Here is a 23,001-nt window from a genome sequence, read left to right as displayed (position 1 = left end):
TCAAACTTAGTGGTAAAAGGATGAAAGCTTTCCCTTTAAGATCAGGAATAAGACAAGGATGCCAACTGCCACCACCATTATTTAACTGTGGACTGGAAGTTCTAGCCAAAACAACTAGGCAAGAAAAAGAAATAAAAAGCATTCAAATAGGAAAGGAAGAAGCAAAACTCTCCCTTTTTGCATATGACATGACCCTATATATAGAAAACCCTGAAAAATCAACAGCAAAGCTACTAGAGCTAATAGAGGAATTCAGTAAAGTGGTGGGGTACAGGATCAACACTCAAAAATCAGTACTGTTTCTATACACTAGTAATGAACAATCTGAAGAGGATATCAAGAAGAAAAAATCCATTTATAATAGCAACTATGAGAATCAAATATCTAGGAATAAAGATAACGAAGAACAAAAAGGACTTGTTTATGGAAAACTACAAAATATTACTAAAAGAAATTTTAAAAAAGACCCAAATAAGTGGAAGGACATTCCATGTTCATGGATTGGAAGACTAAATTTTGTTTAAGATGTCAACTCTACCCAAAATGATTTATAGATTCAATGCAATCCCAACCAAAATTCCAACTTTGCATAAATGGAAAAGCCAATCACCAAATTTGTATGGAAGGGTAAGGGCTCTTGAATAGTCAAAACCATCTTGAAAAGCAGAACGAAGTTGGAAGATTCATACTTCCTGATTTTAAAACATACTATAAAGCTATAGTAATCAAAACAGCATGGTCAACATAATAAACATGGCGACATAAACAGCTACTGAAAACTTCTCCCCAGAAATTCAATCAAAAAAACGACAATTCTGAATTGTTTGAAACTCTGGAGGAGGATATAGACTGGAGAAGGACTTTGCAAATGCCATATCAAAGAAAGAGAAGAAATATCAGGTAGGAATCTTTCGTCTGGGACGAGCCGGACCTCTCCCCTCTCACGCACTTGGTCTCAGTGTGGGAAAGGGATAGAATCAGCAGATGGGACCCCTCCCACTAGGGACACAGACTATAAAATCTCTCACAGCAGTGAGACAGACCCCACCATTTGAAGACCTGGGGGAAAGAAGAGGACATTTCAAGGCCCAGGTCAGTTAGGGACAAAGAGACTGAGAAAACATGGACAGAGATTGGGTTTCCAGCCCTTGGTCTGAAAACCCTTCCCCCACTCTCGAGGGAAGTAGCAGCCAGAGGCCATTTCCTTGCCAGGGGGACACCTGGAGTTCTGGGTCAGCTGAGGGAGTACTTTGCCGAAGGTGGAGCCCCACATTGAGCCATATTTTGGCCAGCAACGTGAGGGCACATAACTCCACAGTTTCAGGTCACCTGTGTAGACGCAGCCTGTGCGCAGAGGCAAAGCAGCTTCTGAGAATGATTAAGTTACCAAACAGCGGAATCTGCTGGACAGTCTGGAAGGTGCAAGGGAATTGAAATACTTTTAAAAACATGCTCCTGACACTTCCTTAGGATCACAGGAGCTGGCCTATACACCCTGGATGGAAGCCCGGCTCTGTTTTGGCTGAAAAATACGAAGACCCAATTGTTAAAGCAGGGCTCTAAAACAAACCCAGGTTTTGCTGGCCAGTGGAAAACAGAGCACCACTGGAAGTCAGCAGATTTATATTACTATACACAGTGAACTTGTTGAGGTGCCCAGTGCCTACCTCCCATCCCTGTGGCAGGCCAAGGTGGGTGCTTGCTTTTGGGGGAAGACTGGGGGTCAGAGTCAAGCTGACAACTACCAGTGAGAGAAACAAAGAAAAGGTAGAAATCAAAGACAATCAACAAGAAAACCCTAAGGAAAACCTCCAGAATAAATTAATCAAGAAAATCAGATGCTTAGACAGCAAAATATCACAAGCCACATCAGGAAACACAAAGATACAGCCCAGCCAAAGGAACAGACTAACAACTCAACAGAGACTCAGGAGTTGAAACAACTAATTAAAGACGTTCAGACAAATCTAAATCAAATCAATCAGTTGAAAGAAAATGTGACAAAAGAGATGAAGGATATAAAGAAGACACTGGGTGATCATAAGGAAGAACTTGTAAGCTTGAAAAAACAAATGGAAGAACTTATGGGAATGAAATGCACAACAGAAGAGATGAAAAGCACAACGGAGACATATAAAAGCAAACCTGGAGAGGCAGAAGAAAGGATTAGTGAACTGGAGGATAGGACATCTGAAATCGTACACACAAAAGAACAGGGTAAAGAACTGAAAAATATGAGCAGGGTCTAAGGGAAAACTGAATGACAACATGAAACACACTAATATATGTGTTATAGGTGTCCCAGAAGGAGAAGAGAAGAGAAAGGGGGCAGAAAGAATAATAGAGGAAATAATCAATGAAAATCTCCCAACTCTTATGAAACACATAAAATTACAGGTCCAAGAAGCACAGCACACTCCAAACAGAATTGATTCAAACAGACCTACTCCAAGACACTTACTAAGATTATTAAATGTCAAAGACAAAGATAATTCTGAAAGCAGCAAGAGAAAAGCAATCTATCACATACAAGGGAAGCTTGATAAGACTAAGTGTGGATCACTCAGCAGAAACCATGGAGGCGAGAAGGCAGTGGTACGATATAGTCAAGATACTGAAAGAGAAAAACCGCCAACCAAGAATCCTGTATCTGGCAAAACTGTCCTCCAAAAATGAGGAAGAGTTTAAAATATTTACAGATAAAACAGGCACTGAGAGAGTTCGTGAACAGGAGACCTCCTCTACAAGAAACACTAAAGGGAGTGCTATAGACAGATAGGAAAAGACAGAAGAGTGAGGTTTGGAGAAGAGTGTAGAAATCAAGATATCAGGAGATAGAAAGAGGGTAGAGATCAGGCATTTGATGTTGAAGGAGTAGAAAATATTCAAGAGGATTGATGGTATGGATCCAGAAACGGATAACACAAGACTGTGTGATGGTAGCACAATATTGTAAGCACAATGAACAAAGATGACTGTAAGTATGGTTGAAAGAGGAAGGTTATGGGTATGTATGGCACCAGAAGGAAAGAAAGAAGATAAAGACTGGGACTGTATAACTTAGTGAAGATGGGTACTGAAAATGGGATGGTATTGGGGAAAAAATACAATCAATGCAAAGTAGTTAACAATGAAACTGTAAGATGTTTCCATTAATTGTAACAAAGGCAATATACCAGAGCTAGATGTCTGTAAGAGGGGGATATAAGGAGGGGAATAGGATTCTTGGTGCTGGTGGTGTTGTCTGACCTTTTTGGGTTTTTTTTTCTTCTTTTTTTTTTTCTTTTTCTCCTCCTCTTCTTTGTGGAAGAAATAAAAAGGTCCTCAAATAGATTGTGGTGGTAAATGTACAACTATGTGATTATATCAGGAACTTTTGATTGTTTCATTAGGAGGAAATGTATGGTGTGTGAATAAAACTGTTTGAAAATGTAGAGTTGGATGTACTTAATCACTGTGGTGGGGATGTAGAATGGTGCAGCCCATCTGAAGGGCAGTGTGGTGGTTCCATAGGAAGCTAAGTACGGGACTGCCACATAGTCCTGAAACTCTGTTACTGGGTAATATACTTGGAAGAACCGAGAACAGGTACATGAACAGACACTTGCACAGCGGGGTTTATGGTGGCAGTATTCATGATTCTCAATGGATGGAGGTGGCCTAAGGGTACACTGACTGATGAATGGAATGATGAACTGTGGTGTATACATACAATGGAATACTGAACGGCTATAAGAAGGAATGAAGGTGTGAGGTATGCAACTAGGTGAGTGGACCCTGAGAACAGAATGTTGTGTGAAATAAACCAGAAATGCCTCACTAATATGGACTAACTATAATGTGCAAACTCTGAGAACTGCATCTGAGAACACAGGTTACCAGCGGAAAGCTTAATGTAAAGGTTCCTAGATTGTAAGCTCTTAAAGCAATTACATCTATTCCTGAGCTGTAATGGAAATTTCTAAATTCTCAGATGCTAAGCTCTTTGTGTATAACCTGGTTGGTTCCTGAAACTTCGGCTATCTGTGTGACATAACACCTGAGACTCAGAGCCCGAGTTCAGCAGCTATGAATGTAGTAAGCATTACCCCATACCACAAACGTTAAAGAGGCTGAAAAAGAGATCAGACTTCAATTAGAGATATGGATGAAATGGATTTGGTTAGGACTAAAGTAAATCAGACTAAAGGGAAAAGGTCAATATTGACGGTGTTTTAAAACTTCAACTTCTGTGTAAGACCAAAGGAAGAGATGTTTATTTCACGTAAAATCTATATTTCTGTAGCATGCTATATAATTTAACTTGTATGGTCAGTTTATTCAAACACTATAATTACATGGAACTTTGAATAGGGAGTGAGATCTGGTTGGTTTGTACAGGTTAGTGTGAAGCCCCAGAGTAATTTGGGCAGAGAATAAAAATGTATTTGCAAAGCCCCCTTAAGGAACTGGGGGAAAATATGGAAATATTAAACTTCCCCACCTGAGGAATTACTGATATTCTCACAAGCATTGGGAATTACCCATTTAGAAGGCAGAGCCCACGAACTTTGGGCTTGTCCTTACGAAGCTTGTTACGGCAAAGGAGAGGCTAAGCCTACTTACAATTGTGCATAAGAGTCACCCCCAGAGAACTTCTTTTGTTGCTCAGATGTGGCCCCCTTCTTTATGTGAAGTCTGCAGGTAAACTCACTGCCCTCCCCCCTACGTGAGACATGACTCCCAGGGGTATAAATCTCCCTGGCAACATGGGATATGACTCCTGGGAATGAGCCTGGACCTAGCATTGAGGGATTGAGAAAGCCTCTTGACCAAAAGGGGAAGAGAAACGAAACAAAATAGTTTCAATGGCTGAGAGATTTCAAATGGCATCACGAGGTCATTCTGTAGGTCATTCTTATGCATTATATAGATACCTCTTTTTGGTTTTTAGTGTACTGGAACAGCTAGAAGGAAACACCTGAAACTGTTGAACTGCAATTCAGGAGCCTTGATTCTTGAAGATGATTGTGTAACTACATAGCTTACACTGTATGACCATGTGACTATGAAAACCTTGTGACTCACACTCCCTTTAACCAGTGTATGGACAGATGACTAGAAAACTGAGTACAAAAAAGTAAATGAATAATAGGGAGGCATGGGATATTTTGGGTGTTTTTTTTACTTTAATTTTTACTCTTTTTTGTGTGTGTGGTAATGAAAATGTTCAAAAGTTGACTATGGCAATGAATGCACAACTGTATAGTGGTACTGTAAACAACTGACTATAGACTTTGGATGACTGTATGGTATATGAATATATCTCAATAAAATTTAATTAAAAACAAAACAAAACAAAAAAAACCCAGCATGGTACTGGCATAGGGACAGACATATAGACCAGTGGAATCCAACTGAGAGTTCAGAAATAAACCCTCACATATATGGCCACTGATTGTTTCTTTAAGTTTTACTGACATATATTCATGTATCATACAATCATCCATGGTATACAATCAATTGTTCACAGGACCACTGGATGTGCATTCATTGCCCCAATCTATTTTTTGAACATTTTCCTTATACCAGAAAAAGTAAGAATAAAAAATAAAAGTAAAAAAGAATACCCAAATCATCCACCTCATCCCACCCTATTTTTCATTTAGTTTTTGTCCCCATTTTTCTACTCATCTATCCATACACTGGATAAAGGGAGTGCAATCCACAAGGTTTTCACAATCACATTGTCACCCCTTGTAAGCTCCATCGTTATACAATCGTCTTCAAGAGTCAAGGCTGCTGGGTTGCAGTTTGGTAGTTTCAGGTATTTACTTCTACCCATTCCAATACATTAAAATCTAAAAAGGGTTATCTATATAGGGTGTAAGAATGCCCAACAGAGTGACCTCTCAACTCCATTTGAAATCTCTCAGCCAGTGAAACTTTATTTTGTTTCATTTCGCATCCCCCTTTTGGTCAAGAAGATGTTCTCAATCCCATGATGCCAGGTCCAGATTCATCCTCGGGAGTCATATCCTGTGTTGCCAGGGAGATTTACACCTCTGGAAGTCAGGTCCCACGTAGAGGGGGAGGGCAGTGAGTTCACCTGCTGAGCTGGCTTAGCTAGAGAGAGGGCCACATCTGTGCAACAAAGAGGTACTCAGGGAGAGACTCTTAGGCACAATTATAAGCAGGTTCAGCCTCTCCTTTGCAGTAATGAGCTTCATAAGGGCAAGTCCAGAGATAGAGGGCTCTGCATAGCAAACCACCGGTCCTCAATTTTTGTGAAAACATTAGCAAAAATCCAGGTGAGGAAGCTCAACACCTCCACATTTTCCCCTAGCTCCTCAGGGGGACCCTGCATATATATTTTTACTCTATGTATGGCCACTGATTTTTGACAATGGAGCCAAGTTTACTCAGTTGAGAAAGAATAGTTTCTTCACTAAATGGTGCAGGGAAAACTGGATGTTCATATGCAAAAGAATGAAGGTGGACACCTGCCTCACATCACATACAAAAATTAACTCAAAATGGATTAAAGACTTAAAAACCAAAACTATAAAACTCCTAGAAGAAAATATAGGGAAGCATCTTCAGAACCGTCTATTATGGAATGATTTCTTAGACTTTCTACCAGAAGCATGAGCCACAAAAGAAAAAATAGAAATAAATCAGACCTCATGAAAAATAAAAACTTTTGTGTACCAAAGGACTTTATCAGGAAAGTAAAGACAATGGGAGATATTTGTAAACTGATAAGGTTTAATATCCAGAATATATAAAGAATTCCTACAATTCAACAACCTAGAGACATACAACCCAATTAAAAAAATGACAAATGACTTGAATAGATATTTTTCCACAAAAGATACACAAATGGCCACAATGCACATGAAAAGATGCATAACATCAGTAATTAGGGAAATGCAAATCAAAAGCACAATGAGATACCATTCAGTAGTAGAATGGCTACTACTAAGAAAACAAAATAAGTGTTGGAGATGATGTGGAGAAATGGGAACACTCGTTCATTGTTGTTGAGAATATAAAATGGTGTAGGTGCTGTGGAAGATAGTTTAGCAATTCCTCAGGAAGTTAAATACAGAATTACCATATGATCTGGTAATCCCACTTCTAGGTGTATATTCAAAAGAACTGAAAGCAGGTACTCGAATCGATATCTACACAGTGATGTTCACAGCAGCATTCTTCACAAAAACTGTCAAAAGATGGAAGGAACCCAAGTGTCCATCAACAGTGGAATGTATAAACAAAATATGGTATGTATATATACATAATGGAATATTATTCAGCTATAAAAAGGAATGAAGTTATGATATATGTGGGAACATGGATCAATCTTGAAGAGAGCATGTTGGGTGAAATAAGCCAGACACAAAAACATAAATATTGTATGATGTCACTGATATGAAATAATTAAAATAACCAAATTCATAGTCAGAAACTAGAATCCAGGTTACCAGGAGCCAGGATGGGGTAGTGAATGGGAAGGTAATGCTTAATTGGTACAAACTCTGTGTTTGGGTGATAGAACCATTTTAGTAATGGATGGTGGTAATGGCAATACAACATTTTGAGTGTAATCACCATGACTGAAATATATGTTTCAATGTGGTTAAAAGTGGAAATTTTAGTGTGTGTGTGTGTGTGTGTATATATATATCTATATATATGTTCCTATAATAATAAAAAAACCAAACCACAGAGTGTACAACACAAATGGTGAACTCTAAAGTAAACTATAGTCTATAGTCAGTAGTACAATTATAATAACATTCATCAATTGTAACAAAGGCACCACACTCATACAAAGTATTAGTGCTATATATATCAGCCATGTCACTTCCTACTGAAACCCCTTCAGTGGCTACCTACCACCTCTAGCATGAAAATCAAACCTCTTGGTTTGAAACAGAGCTCCCCAAAAACTAGTTCTTGTGTTCCAGTGAGACTTAAAAGTTCTTGAAAAACACAATGTCATTTTGTGCTTCCAACCTGTACTCCTATTGGTGAACATCTCCTTACCTTTTTTCCTACCTTTTGAGGCATTTAATTTGGCTCCTCAAGAATAAGGACTGTTTTATTCACTTTTGTAATTTTCAGAATTCAACATAATATTTACCGAATTTTCTTCTATATACTGGTACGTTTTGCCTCGGGGCCTCTGCATTTGCTATTTCCTCTGCCCGGAACACACTGAATCTTCCAGAAACTACATGGCTGGTTTCCATCAAGTATTCTCTAAAATGTCACCTTCTCAATGAAATCTTCCCTGACCACTCTGTTAAAACCTGTAAAACCCTCTGCCATTCCATTTTTCTGTTTTATATTTCTTCCATATCACTTAAAACTTTCTATCCCACTAAGCCTCCTTGAAATGTAAGCTACTTGAAGGCTGGCTGTTTCATTTGCTCATACATCCCTAGTCTCTACGATGGTGACTGTTAAATATCATCTGTTCAAAAAATATTAGCTGAATGAATGAACAAACCACTCATATCCCATCCCCAAAGCCTATAAGACATGGAGTCATTATACCTCCAAGAGGAGAGCTTGTTCACCTTAAAAAAAAACTATACATTATAAAGCAAGTAGCCAGTACAGATCTCATGTAAAAGTGCTTGCAGAGGTCAGGGACCTCATGACACTGGCTAATAAGCAACATTTTCTGAATACTGCATCATTTCACAACTGTACACACTTAATTCTCAAGATAACCTAGGGACATATACAGGACAGATATTATACACATTGTACAGGTAAGAAGAGAGAGACAAATGAAGAGGGAGATGTTTCTAAGAAAGTAGTTATTTAATAAATAAGATTAGAAGTCAGGTCCCCTGCCTATGACTAATGCTTTGCCTGCTATACTAGTCTGCCTTACTTCTTAATAGTATTCCTAGGAATATGAATAATGGTTTAAACGTGATGATTTGTTAATTTACTCATTCCTTTACCAAATATTTAAGTGCTTAGCAGGTACCAGGGATAAAGTGTTGAAGATGGGCTGTTAACATCATTATGCAGATAAATAAGACTCATCAATCTATCACTTTACCTTTCTGTGCTCATGATCAATCATGACATTATGGGGCTTCACATCTCTGTGCATAATTCCCATGCTGTGACAATAATCCAAGGCCTGGGAAGGAACAGGTAAGAAAGAAGAGTTAGTTTGCATAACAGTTAAAGTCCTTTACTTTTTCTTCCATGTAAATGCTTTTCTTCTAGCCTCATAACACCCCTGGAAGTCAGGTTTAGGACAATTGCTCCAAAGGCTATTCTTTAGAGACTTGCCCAAGATCCCACAGTCAAGCAAACACAGGTCTCTAGAGTTCAAGATCTGTTCCTGACACAACGTTTCAACATTGCTTCTGTTCAAAAAAACCCAACATATACACCAATTGAATTCCTTCCCATTTCTCCCTCTCATCCAAAGTTTGGACTGTTTTCACAAACACAGGCCCTTCAAAAGAAGAAAATGGGTCTGTATACACATCTTATTTGAAGAACAATAATTCTTTAGAAGATAAGAGTCTACAATTACAATAACAACAACAACAACAACAACAAGTCTACAACAGAGGATGGCAAACCAAAGCCCAGGGACCAAATTTGACCTGCTGCCTGTTTTTGTGAATGTTTACTGGAACACAGCCACGCCTGTTAATTTGCATATTATTTATCTATGGCTGCTTCTGTGCTACAACAGCAGAACAGTGTGAGAAATACCTTATGACCCACAAAGCCTTTAAAGAAGTTTGCCAACCCCTAATTCATGACATCAAATACAATGTTACAGTTTCCAACCTCAAACTCAGGTGAATTAAGTGGTATAACCTTTGGGGCTTGCTAATCCCGGCCTTTTAGTCAGCTGTTGTCAGTCACTCAAGTTCTTGTACTTCCTGAAGTTTCCCAGAGCTAGGTAAGCATATTCATAACTTTCTGAAGCCCTGCTTGCCACAAGACTGCCTGAGCCAATAGAAAGATCGAGTATCTCAGCTGCCATGGTCCCCTTGATGTACTTGTAAGTCTCAAACAACAGGCTTTATGTCAAACTTCATTTAATAAGAAACTTTAGCCAATTCTTAGCAATTCTTTCATTTCTTTTGACTACTAGGAGCAAGGCATTTGGTAATTCCACTTTCAGAAATCAAAGTCCATTCTCAATCAGCAATCTCTTACTCAGAGATTTACACAATCCTTAGGACAATGACCCTTTGTGAGCCTAAAGTTTACTGTTTTGCTCATTGAATTTTTTAAGTGAAATAAAGTAACTAGAAGTCACAGACCAGGTGGTGGTGTTTTGTTTTACAAGTTTTGACAATATAATAATAATTGTAACTTACAGGCACGATAGAGTTTACAAATATTTGTTAAGGGAACCCAGCTCTCTTCCAAATGCCATTTTGAAAGCACCCTAAATTATACTCCTACTAGACCTTATTTCATAATCCTTACATTAGCACAAGGGTTCTAATGCTATTAACTTACGAAAACTTATATATTCATTCAATATACTTACAAAATTAATTCACTGGCCTTTTCCCTGTCAGCTGAACTATTATCAAAGGGAAGATCAATCTTAAGTTTTTTAGTTTCCGATGTTTCCTTACCTTCAGAATCTCATACATGTAAAATCGAATATCATAGTCTGTTAACGTCTGGTACAATTGCTGTTAAAGAGAAATAAAACATTGGAGCCATGAAATAATGCTGACAGGAGAGTAATTTCTCAATTCTCATTTGTAGTAATTCAAACCAAGACTTTCATCGTCCTCTATGACTCCATCATAACATTCACTTTAAAGAGAGACTTTGGGTCTTTATATGTAAAAGTGAAGAACTACTTAAACTCCTATTGCTGAAACTATAATCCACTGTCAGGAATATACCAGCTTACACAGAAAACATGCATTAGTATACATTTGTAATTTAGTTCACGTTTTATAAAAGACATTTTGGCAAATAGCTTCATTAGGAGGGAATCAACATATCTTTGGTTTACCCAGTTGGCACTATAGATCACCAGTGGGCATGCAGATTGGCATGCTGCCAAACCTGTTGAGTCAATTTAATAGATCAATTTGACAGTAAATTTTGTGAACACAATACTGTCCTTTACAGTTTCTGAAGAAATGCAGAGAATATGGACCTATCTTTAAAAGGTTAGTGATGGACTCAAAGTTTTTCCTGAAGTTATCCTTCTCATTCTTAAATAATTCTTTCCTTTTCTTCCCCCCTATCAGCAAAAGAATTCCCCCATTTATTGATATATAACCTTCTTGATAGTGGATTGGTGCAAAGGCAGGTCAAATACCTTCATAATGTGTACTCCAAGAAACTGCCTATATCCTTCTGTTGTGCTGGAATTTACAACTGTTTGAAATAAGGAGGCCACTGGATAGGCTGGAATTCAGAGATATCTGTTGTACAGGTTTATGTTATAGAAGAATTTGAAACCCCCTCACCCTTCCTTTTACAATCTATAGCTTAGAGTGTCCTAGGAATTCTAAGGTATAAGCAGTTCCTGCTTTTACACACACAACACATTCCTTCTTGACCACTGTTGTTTTAAAGGGAATTGCCATAAGGTCGCATCGTGACTGAACATTCACTGTTGCCTTCATTAAGGTGGACATCAGTGAAAACTTTCAACTGAGTGGTAAAAGTGGTGAGAAGTAAACATATTGGTTGGTCATTAAAAAGAGCACTAAATAAATAAAGAAGCAAAAATACTGAAATGTGGTGAGTGGTCACTACTTGTACAGGATTTTTTTGTATCTCATAATTTAGCACTGTAAGGATGAAAAGCAGTTTCTAACCAAGTTAGAAGCATTCTAACAGCATCATCCCTAGTAAAGGCTTTCCAGGTGGTTTAAAAACCCAAGAATTGAAATGGTTGGTTATACATTATACCTTGAAGTCTGTGTTGTTTACGTGTTCAAATACCAAGGCAGGGGTTCGTGACTAGGGAAAAGAAAAAGAAAACACACATTACATATCGGCACTAGCCCTGGTAGCTTTGGTGGATATGACATTTGCGGACTCTGTATGATGAATTTGGCAGTCCTTATCTCAGTAGTAGATAACCCTCTATTGCTACAAGCCCTCCCCACTCTGATCATCACCACACTTAGGGCATTTTTGGGATGAATTTCAAACAGAAGACATGGAGCTGAAGTCTCACCAGGCTCTAGGTAGACCAACAATGGGCCCATCGCCCATCGGCATCAGACCTGAGTTTGCAAAATGGATTAACACATTTCAGTTTCCAGTGCTATCAGTCTCTTAGCCTAGAAGAATAAGAAATAGTCTGTGGGTGGAGGTCCCTCAGAAAGAAAGACCCAAGCTAGTTAAATGGTAGATCTGATTAAGCACTTTTAAAGTAGGACTTAATGAAAGAGGGGAGACAGAAAGAGGTCAGTTGTGCTCTGCAACAAACACCACCTCAGCCCTGGTGGGCCTTGCTTACGCCTACTATACTCACCACAGGGTCTTTCACAATGTCTGCCAGTGTAATGATATTGGGACCGCCTCGCAAATTTTCCAAAATCTTTATTTCACGCTTGATTTTCTTCTTCTTTACTGGCTAAAAGGATAAAAATGCGAGTTAAATTATTTCAGATTATTTCAGCAGGTAGTGTAATTCATAAATGGCTTACATAGGTCTGCTCCTTGAAGGAAGGAAATGTATCGGGCGCACCTCTGAATCCCCTTCTCCTGGTACTGTGCAAAGCACTCTGCGTGTACTTAGCAAATACTGAATTGAAAGAAAAAAGATTTGCATTCTAAAGACCAGACCTCTATATAGAATTAGCATTTAATTTCATAATTACTCCTAACTTTTAAAAACCTTAGAGACTAGTAATTTAAATGGTTAGTAATACTAAAGTGTATTGGCAAAAATTTTTATCAATTAGGATGAAACATGGATGCTTTCTATTCCTTCCTCCAGGTCTAAAAACACTGTATAGAGATGAAGAGGTCAGGGTCAAGTGCAAGGATGACCAAACCACTTTTGTGCAGGAAAACTTTGTGGGTAAAGTGCAGACTCTGTCATCGGACTGCCAAATATGAATCCTACCTTCATTACCTGCTAGCTTATGTACCCAAGGGCAAGTTACATAACCCTCTCAGTCTTTCACTGTATATAAAATGGATGACAAACGAGCACCTATCTCACAAGACTGTCACAAGAATCAAATGAGGTATCCGAAAAGACCTCCGAGTATGACTGTGATATAACACAAAGTGATGATCTGTCTAGCCTTATCACCAACACTCCTGTGAACGAATCCTTCCATTCTAAAAAAGACTAGTCTGCAAAGTTCCATGAGCACATCTTCCACATTCCTTTGTTCTCATCCACCATTTCCACATCTGTTCTGGTATAGACATTTTTTTCATTTTTCTGAGGAGGGCCTTGCTCCAACAGTACCTCCTCCACAAAGCCTTCCTGTTGAATAGTCTAAAACAGTACTGGTACAATAGAAATATAATGTGAGCCGCATGTGTAATCTTAAATGTTCTAGTAGCCATATTAAAAAAGTAAAAAAAGATAAATGAAATTAATGTGAATACTTTTATTTAGCACAACACATCCAAAATCTTTATTATTTCAACATGCAAATCAATATAAAAAATCACTAATGAGCTATTTTACATTCTTTTTTTGCACTAAGCCTATGAAATCTGGGGTGTACTTAACTCTCACAGCACATCTCAGTCTGGACCAACTTCACTTCGAGTGCTCAACAGCCACATGTGGCTGCTGTACTGGACCAGACTTATATATGCTGGTGACCTTCTCGGAAGTCTTAGGGTATCTGTAACCTCAGATGCACTGTATACAGTTCTTAGAAATTTTTTAAGTATATCTCTTCACTAAAGAGATGAGTGTTTACTAAACTTTGATAATCAATAATCATCTGGATTTTTTAATGTACCCCAGGATCCACCTAGACTTGCTGAATCAGAATCTATAGAGAATGGGACCAGGAATCTTTTAAATACTTGCCAGGTTGATGATTCAGGTCTAGGAACTACCAAAATAATACTGTAAACTCTTTAAACCCTGTCTTAACTCCTAAACATCTCCAAGAGGAAGTATGGTACAACAGAAAACAAGCAGCCTTTGGAAACACAGTCCTCAAAACCTGGCTTTGTAACTGTGCAGCTCTCAGAAAAGCACTTAATGTGTCTGAACCTTCATTTTTATCACTGCTGAAATGGGATTACACTTGCTTTGCAGAGTTGCTACAACGTATGCACCAGTTATTACAGGAGCTAATGCAGAGCAGACCCCAATAAATGGAAGATATTTTACTCATAGTAAGTTGCACAAAGTCCACACTCTATTTGTAGATTCACCTTTTAACTGCCTCCTATGTAGCTCAAAAGCATATCTGAAACAAGTATTCACCAAAACTTAAATTTCTATTCCTCAAACATCCTGAAAACTTCTCTTCCCTTATTTAGCCAATAAATCTTAACGAATTCCTATCTGGGCTATGCTTTGTGCTAATAATTTGGATAACAAAAATAAAGAAAATATATTCTTTGCTCCAGGAAGTGCCCAGTAAGGTGAGACAGGAAAATAAACATAAAACTGCAACCCAGTGTACTGAGTTCTAACAGAAGCAAGGGTTAAATGTTATGGTTATATAGATAAGCAACTTCCTACATAGAGGTTCAGAGGGAATCTTACAGAGGAAATGAGTAGCTGAGATGCATTCTGTGATGGATGAGTAGGAGTTCCTCAAGTTGACAAAGAGAGAAAAAGCAAGGATCTTCCAGGCAGAGCGAAAAGAATATGGAAAGGGTTGTAAAAGGCATGAAAGAGCAATTAAGCCACAGCACCATGCTAGTCAGTATCTTATATATGCATCTATAACATACTAAGATGTTGGGATTCTATTCTTTATGTGATGGGGAGCTATGAAGGTTTTTAAATAGAAGAGAGATACTATCAGATGTTTAATTTAGAAAGTCAATTTGCTACAACCATTCAAATCTTTATGATTTGCTAGAATATTTGGGAGATCTTTCCACCCTCCAGAGACTAACCTATCAATCTGTTTCCTATTTCAACTAAACCACTATTTCCAAATTGCTGGTCTAAGGCAAAAGCTACTGGTTTATAAAAATTTTATTCAATAACATCCGTAAAATCTATAAACTTAAAAAGTTAGCTCATGAAAGACCAGGTAGGTGACTGAAACCCTAATTTAGTGTGATCAATGCAATTTGTCTTTTAAATTAATAGGAGAGATTAAAAATTTTAAACATCGTTTATGAAGGAAATTCATCAATACTTATCTATATAGCTACAGTAAAATACATGGTATAGTTAGGAAAAGACTGAGCTGATAAAAACCTCAAATCAACCTCTACTCAAAACCTTCAATGGCTCCCAAATATCTAGATGAAATAAAGTCATATAATTTTTAAGACTGCAGGGAAATGAATTGATTATCTTTTGCAGGTCTTCAACTTAATCTCCCTTTCTAAGCACAACTCCTGTGTAGGGCCAGATAGCATCTTCCATACAAAACATTTCTTTCACTTATTTCTTATCCTGGCACATTCTAGAGCATGCTTCCCCACTCCCTCCCACATGCTATCCAAAATCCTCCTCTCATTCAGGGTCTGAAAACAGCTGAAGGGAGCTTTTCTTAACCACTGCCTTCTGAATTTCTACCAGACCCAGTATCTGTGCCTTTCATGTGGCTCTAACTAACAGATCACCTCATTCTATCATGTATTTTCCCCCACAATTACACAGAACTTCAGTCCTCAAAGTATATTTCTAAACATAATTTTGCATTTGATCTTCATAACAACTTTGAGAAAAGTAAAGCAAAATTATCTCAGGAGAGTTCATATACAATTATTAATTTCTGGCTTCTCTGTGCAAAAACTAGAATATTAAGCAACACTGGACCTGCATTACCACAGGACAACAATCAGCTGTAGCAGCTACCTCCTTTGGAAGAGGCACGTACTTTCCAGTTTGCCGCAGTCCATACAACTCACAAAGCAAGGGCACTTGAGTGAGATGAGCTGCATTTATGTCATATGCCTGCCCCCTTAAGGCCTGAGTTTATTATTCCTCAACTTTACACAGTAGAGGTAACAATTAATTTACTGAAAAACTACAAATATAGGAAATTAGTATTAGGCAAGACTTAGGAGAGAGGAGACCTAACCTTTATTCCATGCCTCTGCCACAATCTAGCTATATGATTTAAGTCAAATCACTTCCTTGCCTCAGTTTCCTGATCTGTCAAATAAAGGTATTCATTTTCTCTATCTCAGCAGATATAATAAAGAGAGTAAAGCACTCCAAAAACCTTTAAAGTGCTATTTTAAAAAGGCATCACTGGGGTTGCTTAATATGTGCAGAATGTTTAACTAGATTGAACTTAAAGTCTGGAAATGGATAGAGGTGATGGTAGCATGTTATTGTGAGAATAATTACCAGTACTGAATGGTGTCTGAATGTGGTGGAAGAGGGGAAGTTTAGAAGGAAAGTTGGAAGTTAAAACATGGGAATGTATAACACAGTGAATCTTGTGGTGGACAATGACTATGATTAACTCTACAAATAAGTTCTTTCATGAACTAGAACAAATGTACAACACTATTTCAAGGAGTTAATAATACAGGGGTATATGGGGAAAATGTACCTATTGCAAACTATGAACTATGGTTAACAGTAATATTTTAATATTCTTTCATCAACAGTAACAAATGTACCACACCAATACTATGGATCAGTAATAGGGGGGACAAGGGGCATGAGAAGATTTGGGTTTTCTTTTTTCTTTTTATTTCTTTTCTGGAATAATGAAAATGTTCTAAAATTGACCATGGGGATGTATGCACAACTATGTGATGATACTGTGAGTCACTGATTGTACACTTTGGATGGTTTGTATGGTTTGTGAATATATCTCAATAAAACTGCATTTTAAAAAGGTATCACTATTAATTTTTAATCTATATTCCAAATACCTCTTAAATCATAACTTCTTCTTACACTCACCTTGAGAATTTTAACTACGACTTTTTCATTATTTGTGATGTTGATGGCTTCAAATACTTCACTGTATTTACCCCGTCCTAATTTTCGAACTAGTTGGTAGTCATCTTGATTTCTGTGAACAAAATATGTCAAAGTTACAATTATTTAAAAAGTTTAAATTATCAAGCACCAATCCAACTTAGACAACTCTATCACTGGTAAGAGTAAAAGAAACAGTTATTTCAAATAATTCTCAAATTGGTTTTATCATATTGGTTTTTGTTTTTAAATTGGGCCAATTAAAAACTTCTGTGTTCCAAATCCTAGAATTCAAAAAATTTAAGCTTTTCAATTAGTCTTTGAAATTATTTACAGATTATCTTTATTGGCACACCACACACAACTAGCTTGCATTAGGGTTTGTTCTTCAAGAGACAGTTTTCTCTTGAAGAACAGAAGTATCAATGCCTTTTTATATACTCCTGTCCACTGGTGCCTGGCCCAGTGCTGGCACTGAGCAAGAATTCAATACATGTTGTAATAATACTTCCATTCATCCACACTCTGGGAGCAACTGATTTTTAATGGACTTCTTTGTAGGTTTAAGTGATTTTCAAACATACAGTCTTGACCTAGAGTTTGTAAATCATATTACAGATCATGAATCACAGTTACAGGTCCCTTCCTCTACTTTCTCCTGCCCCTGCTTCCAACTTAAGAGGATTTTGCTCTAAAGAATGACAAACAAGTTCCCTTATTAAGGCTAAATTCTATTTACTTCTGCTAGTGACACTAAGAATCCAGTATATAACAAATCAGCCATTGGTTTTTCTCAAGCAGCTAAAAATAAAGCGAATGAATAGAGAAGGCAAAAGGTACTAAGAACTAATGGGCAATATAATAATGATGGCAGATCTAGGGGAAGGAAGCTCTTAGTTCTGGTTAAGTTCAGTTCTTGTCCTGTAGGAGGGCATACAAAACAAATGCAAGCAAGCATGTGACACCATGCCCATGACTCAAAGGGCTACTTAGTGCTACTTTAGCAAAACTAAGTGGAAAATACCCAATTTTAAGATAGTGTTTAAAATTTCTGCAGTAGGAAACACAGGCATCAACTAGGGTCCAAAGCCTGTGAGACAAGAAGGAAATTATTAGATTATCAACAGTAATGATATTTATTAGTACTGTTTCATTGGTTCTTGGTAGTATCTTTAGAGCATCTAGTGCCTCTTTGTGAACAGGGAATGTATTTACAACTAAGAATCTTGACCTAATCAGGATTAAAAATACAACCTATGGCAATGTATAAGACAAACTGTCTTCAGCCACGTATAGGCTGTAGAAATCACATAGGGATAGATATAAAATGTAGTCTATGGGAGCTATAGCTTTTATGAAATTTTAAAGTGCTTTCTTTTACACTTAAGAAAAATCAATTAAATATATATCACAAAGGGATAGGAAATTCAAATATGCAAATGAGACCGCACAGAGAATTAGCAGGGCAAACATAGCTGTTCAGGCAGACTATAACTATTCAAGATAAAATCTGGGCTGAATTCTATGTTACTCATGCCTAGTCTTGTGATAAGGGCAAATGTTTAAAGTTATAGTTTTGCTTATCACAACAAGGATACTTTTCTGAAGAACTGTTTCATCCTTCAGTATCATCATGGGACAAAATTCTCTGACCTCAAAAATACTTTTATCTAGGAGTCTGGTATTTTTGAAGTCTTCAAGTAACAATTCACGCCCAACTACAAAGCCCTTAGCTTAAGAGGCAAGCTGATAGATAACTCTTTGTTACCAGCTTTGTACACAGAATATAAAAATCAGCAACAAAACTCAGCTCAAAAGAAACATCAATTGGACTTCAACCTTGAAGTTTATAGGTTTATAGAGAGGGAGGTTTCCTAGCATAAATTACTCAACAAATCCACAAGAGTCAGCACTTTGGGTGAGTACAGTGAAATAAATGGAAATAGTTACCCCCATTCCACCACATGTGATTCATAATCCCAGTATTCCCGGGGTCTGTGTGTATTAACATCTGTGTAAACTCTTGCCCTGCTTGGCACGGGTCCCGACATGTCAGACAGGTTGGCGGACAAAGTCGAACTTGATGTTTGGAGATCTGGCAGTCACTGAGTTCAGAGGCAGCTGGGGGTAAGACCTTGTTTCAGACCTGTTTCTTCAACTGCAGAAACAAAATGCACAAAGGCTACAGAATTATTTTTAAAAATGATATGGGAAAATGGAAACCATGTATCTGACAAAAGACTGATATCTTGCATATATAAAGAAATCCTACAACTCAATGACAATAGTACAGACGGCCCAATTATAAAATGGGCAAAAGATATGAAAAGACAGTTCTCTGAAGAGGAAATACAAATGGCCAAGAAACACATGAAAAAATGTTCAGCTTCACTAGCTATTAGAGAGATGCAAATTAAGGCCACAATGAGATACCATCTAACACCGGTTAGAATGGCTGCCATTAAACAAACAGGAAACTACAAATGCTGGAGGAGATGTGGAGAAATTGGAACTCTTATTCATTGTTGGTGGGACTGTATAATGGTTCAGCCACTCTGGAAGTCAGTCTGGCAGTTCCTTAGAAAACTAGATATAGAGTTACCATTCGATCCAGCGATTGCACTTCTCGGTATATACCCGGAAGATCGGAAAGCAGTGACACGAACAGATATCTGCACGCCAATGTTCATAGCAGCATTATTCACAATTGCCAAGAGATGGAAACAACCCAAATGTCCTTCAACAGATGAGTGGATAAATAAAATGTGGTATATACACACGATGGAATACTATGCGGCAGTAAGAAGGAACGATCTCGTGAAACATATGACAACATGGATAAACCTTGAAGACATAATGCTGAGCGAAATCAGCCAGGCACAAAAAGAGAAATATTATATGCTACCACTAATGTGAACTTTGAAAAATGTAAAACAAATGGTTTATAATGTAGAATGTAGGGGAACTAGCAATAGAGAGCAATTAAGGAAGGGGGAACAATAATCCAAGAAGAACAGATAAGCTATTTAACGTTCTGGGGATGCCCAGGAATGACTATGGTCTGTTAATTTCTGATGGATATAGTAGGAGCAAGTTCACAGAAATGTTGCTGTATTAGGTAACTTTCTTGGGGTAAAGTAGGAACATGTTGGAAGTTAAGCAGTTATCTTATGTTAGTTGTCTTTTTCTTACTCCCTTGTTATGGTCTCTTTGAAATGTTCTTTTATTGTATGTTTGTTTTCTTTTTAACTTTTTTTTCATACAGTTGATTTAAAAAAAAAAAAAAAATGATATGGGAAGGAAAAAACACCTTACAAATAATGATGGTTTCAAATATACCTCTGGGTCTCCCCCATCTGTTAACCAATGAAAAGATCTCAAGTGTGTCAACCACAGCATTTCCTATTATCATGGGGAAAAAAAATCTTCAGAAATATACTTTAATAATATGGTCTTAATCATGTTCTGCAAAGTAGCTTGTTATCTCTGCAGGAAAGTTTGGATTCTCTTTATAAGACAGCCTGGAAGGGAAAAATGGCATTGAGAATAGATGCATCAGCATTACTACTACTCAAACATTTAATAAAAGGAAACAGCACTTTCCTTTCAATAGCTTTCTTCAGCTCAAATAGTGGTGCTAAAAAGGCTCTAGAATGGTGGCAAAGCTGAGAGCACAAACTGTCAGTCTGACTAATATTTGATAAAACCAGGAAGAGAGCAAAGATTTGTTCTCATACTTTGAAATTCAATGCCATTTTATATTGATCCAAATCATTTAGGGAATCTTATATAATAATCAGTAGAGCCTTCATCACCATTTGAAAGACAATGCTTCAAATCAACAGCTAGTTAATAGCAGAGCAGGGATCAAAAACCAAGTTTCTGATTCCTGTATCAGTGATTCTTTTACCATGTAATTATATATTTAACAACAATAGCTAATTATTTACAAGCATTCACTATTTTCTAGGTATTGTTCAATGTTCCAAGTGCTTTACATGGATTATTTCATTTAATCTTCACCACATAAGAAGTAGTGAGGAAGTTACAACTGTCCCCATTTTATAGATGAGGAAATTGAGGGAAAGAAAGGTTAAGTATCTTGCCAAAGGACACACAGCTGATGGAAGAGCCAAGCTTCAAACCCAGTTAGTTTGGACCTAGACTATAAAATAGGGATAAGATTTGTGGTGAGGATTTGATGAGTTAACAATGTAGTGTTTAGAATTGTGCCTAAGACAGCACCAAAGAGACGAGCTTATGACAAATTGCATTTTTCAAAGGCTGTATTTAAGATGGAGCTTAGTTACCATGTCTAAAGAAGGTAAGCCGGAAGAGATGCCTCAGTACGCCCATAATTTCAGTGACTTAAGGCTTTCAGAGGAAAAGAAAGAGACTGGGATGGAGGTTAAAGCTATATTCCAGAAGTGTGACAAATATAATCAGTGATGTTCATTCCCCCATCCCTACTGCCATTACACGAGATCAAAAGATCCATGTGTTTACTTACGAATTCTCCCATCCATAAAATTCCCATAACTCACCTCTGTTCACTCAAACCCTCTGGGATCCCATGAATGTACAATCCCAATGGCCAGAAAACGACAGCATTTAAGTACTTATTAAAATGTAAACTGAAACAGTCTTTAAAATTATCTCCAAGTCTTTACTTTTTTGGTTTTACAAAATCTTGAGTGATTAATTTATCTTCATCTAATACTGGTTAAAAGTATAAACACACACACAAAACAAACAAAAACCCAGGTGGCTTTTCTCGTTGTTTTTCTTCTTCCCAAAGAAACAAGTGTCATTTGTCTTGAAGGATTACTGACTTTTTAGTGCTTACTATGCCTGCATTTTCAGCAGCAAAAGACACTAGATTGGAAAATAAATGTTGAGCGTGTGGGCGTGCACAAGAAATCAGCCCAAAGAGTACAAACAGCATCAAACCAGCAGGATATAGAAATATTACCCCCAGGAATTTGACTTTTAATGACACAACTTCAAAACTCTCAGATTCTTCTTTGAGAGAAACATTTTTCTCTTTGATCTCTACATTCTTTTACAGGCACTTTACTCTTCTGTTGATATTTTATATCTAACCTGTAAGACACCCTTTACCTGTGGATCTCAAAACCCTTCTATCAACTCAAGAAGTTGATAAAATCAACATGAATCGAATAACTGGGACTAGATACAATAGGGTGATGAAAAAAGTAGTGCAGTCCTGGGATCAAATCCCTAACTGGCTGTAAGACCTCAGTTATGCTTCTACTCCAATTCAGAAAACCTGCCTAACTGCATTTGCAGATTGAAGGGAAGAGCAAGTGAGATGATCTCCCGGAAAGGGCTCAGAAATACCAAAACTATGTAAATCATTATTAAATCATTACTGTGCCACAGTTCCTCAGTGAAAACTAATAACCAAAAACTTATCTTCAAAAGGCTGGAGTCTTCAATCTTAGCTTCCTTTAGAATACAAAAAAATACAGGAGAGGTAGTTAATACTCGGCCTCTAATAGGTAATTCAAGGGTGGAGATAACATTACAAAACAAGGACTCATATCTCCCTGGAAATACTTGTGAGTCACCTGACTCACATGTAAAATATCACCCAACTCTTACAGATTATTTACTAGACCATGTAGCACATTCTTATCTATCTTCATTTGCCCTCTTAAGGCCTTAGCATTCTTTCTGAAGAGGAGAGCAAGATGAAATACTAATGAAACTCTTGAGATTCTCAAGTATTTGTTTAAATGACTCTTGCAGCTTTGGGCCTCACCAGCTGGGACCTAATTTATGAACCAGTGGATTTGATTCTCCACTGGGAGGATGACTAGCTAACTATTTTGCAGTACCCCAAAGAGGTGCTTCATTTTACTGCCATGCATGTCAAATAATCTCCTAATAGTATGAGAGGTATT

General features: G+C 37.5%; 1 protein-coding gene across 4 annotated transcripts in view; it reads right to left on the bottom strand.

Moving 5' to 3' along the window:
* Positions 1-23,001, bottom strand: part of CSNK2A1 (casein kinase 2 alpha 1) — an 86,896-nt gene that overhangs the window by 16,304 nt on the left and 47,591 nt on the right. For 3 of the 4 annotated variants that reach the window (XM_037811385.1, XM_037811387.1, XM_037811386.1), the window contains exons 2-7: positions 19,025-19,232; positions 17,057-17,168; positions 12,497-12,598; positions 11,926-11,976; positions 10,623-10,682; positions 9,065-9,148 (exon numbers count right to left, since the gene is read on the bottom strand). In XM_037811385.1, the coding sequence (XP_037667313.1) occupies positions 9,065-9,148; positions 10,623-10,682; positions 11,926-11,976; positions 12,497-12,598; positions 17,057-17,168; positions 19,025-19,125 (510 nt within the window). In that variant the 5' untranslated portion in view covers positions 19,126-19,232. Of the gene's footprint in view, positions 1-9,064; positions 9,149-10,622; positions 10,683-11,925; positions 11,977-12,496; positions 12,599-12,671; positions 12,770-17,056; positions 17,169-19,024; positions 19,233-23,001 lie in introns of those variants that run through there. The other variant, XM_037811388.1, reaches the window with a different exon arrangement.

Source organism: Choloepus didactylus, chromosome 19 (assembly GCF_015220235.1).
Source record: "Choloepus didactylus isolate mChoDid1 chromosome 19, mChoDid1.pri, whole genome shotgun sequence".
NCBI classification, from domain to species: domain Eukaryota; kingdom Metazoa; phylum Chordata; class Mammalia; order Pilosa; family Megalonychidae; genus Choloepus; species Choloepus didactylus.
The sequence above is the reverse complement of the archived record's forward strand: the minus strand, read 5'-3'. Positions and strand labels throughout refer to the sequence as shown.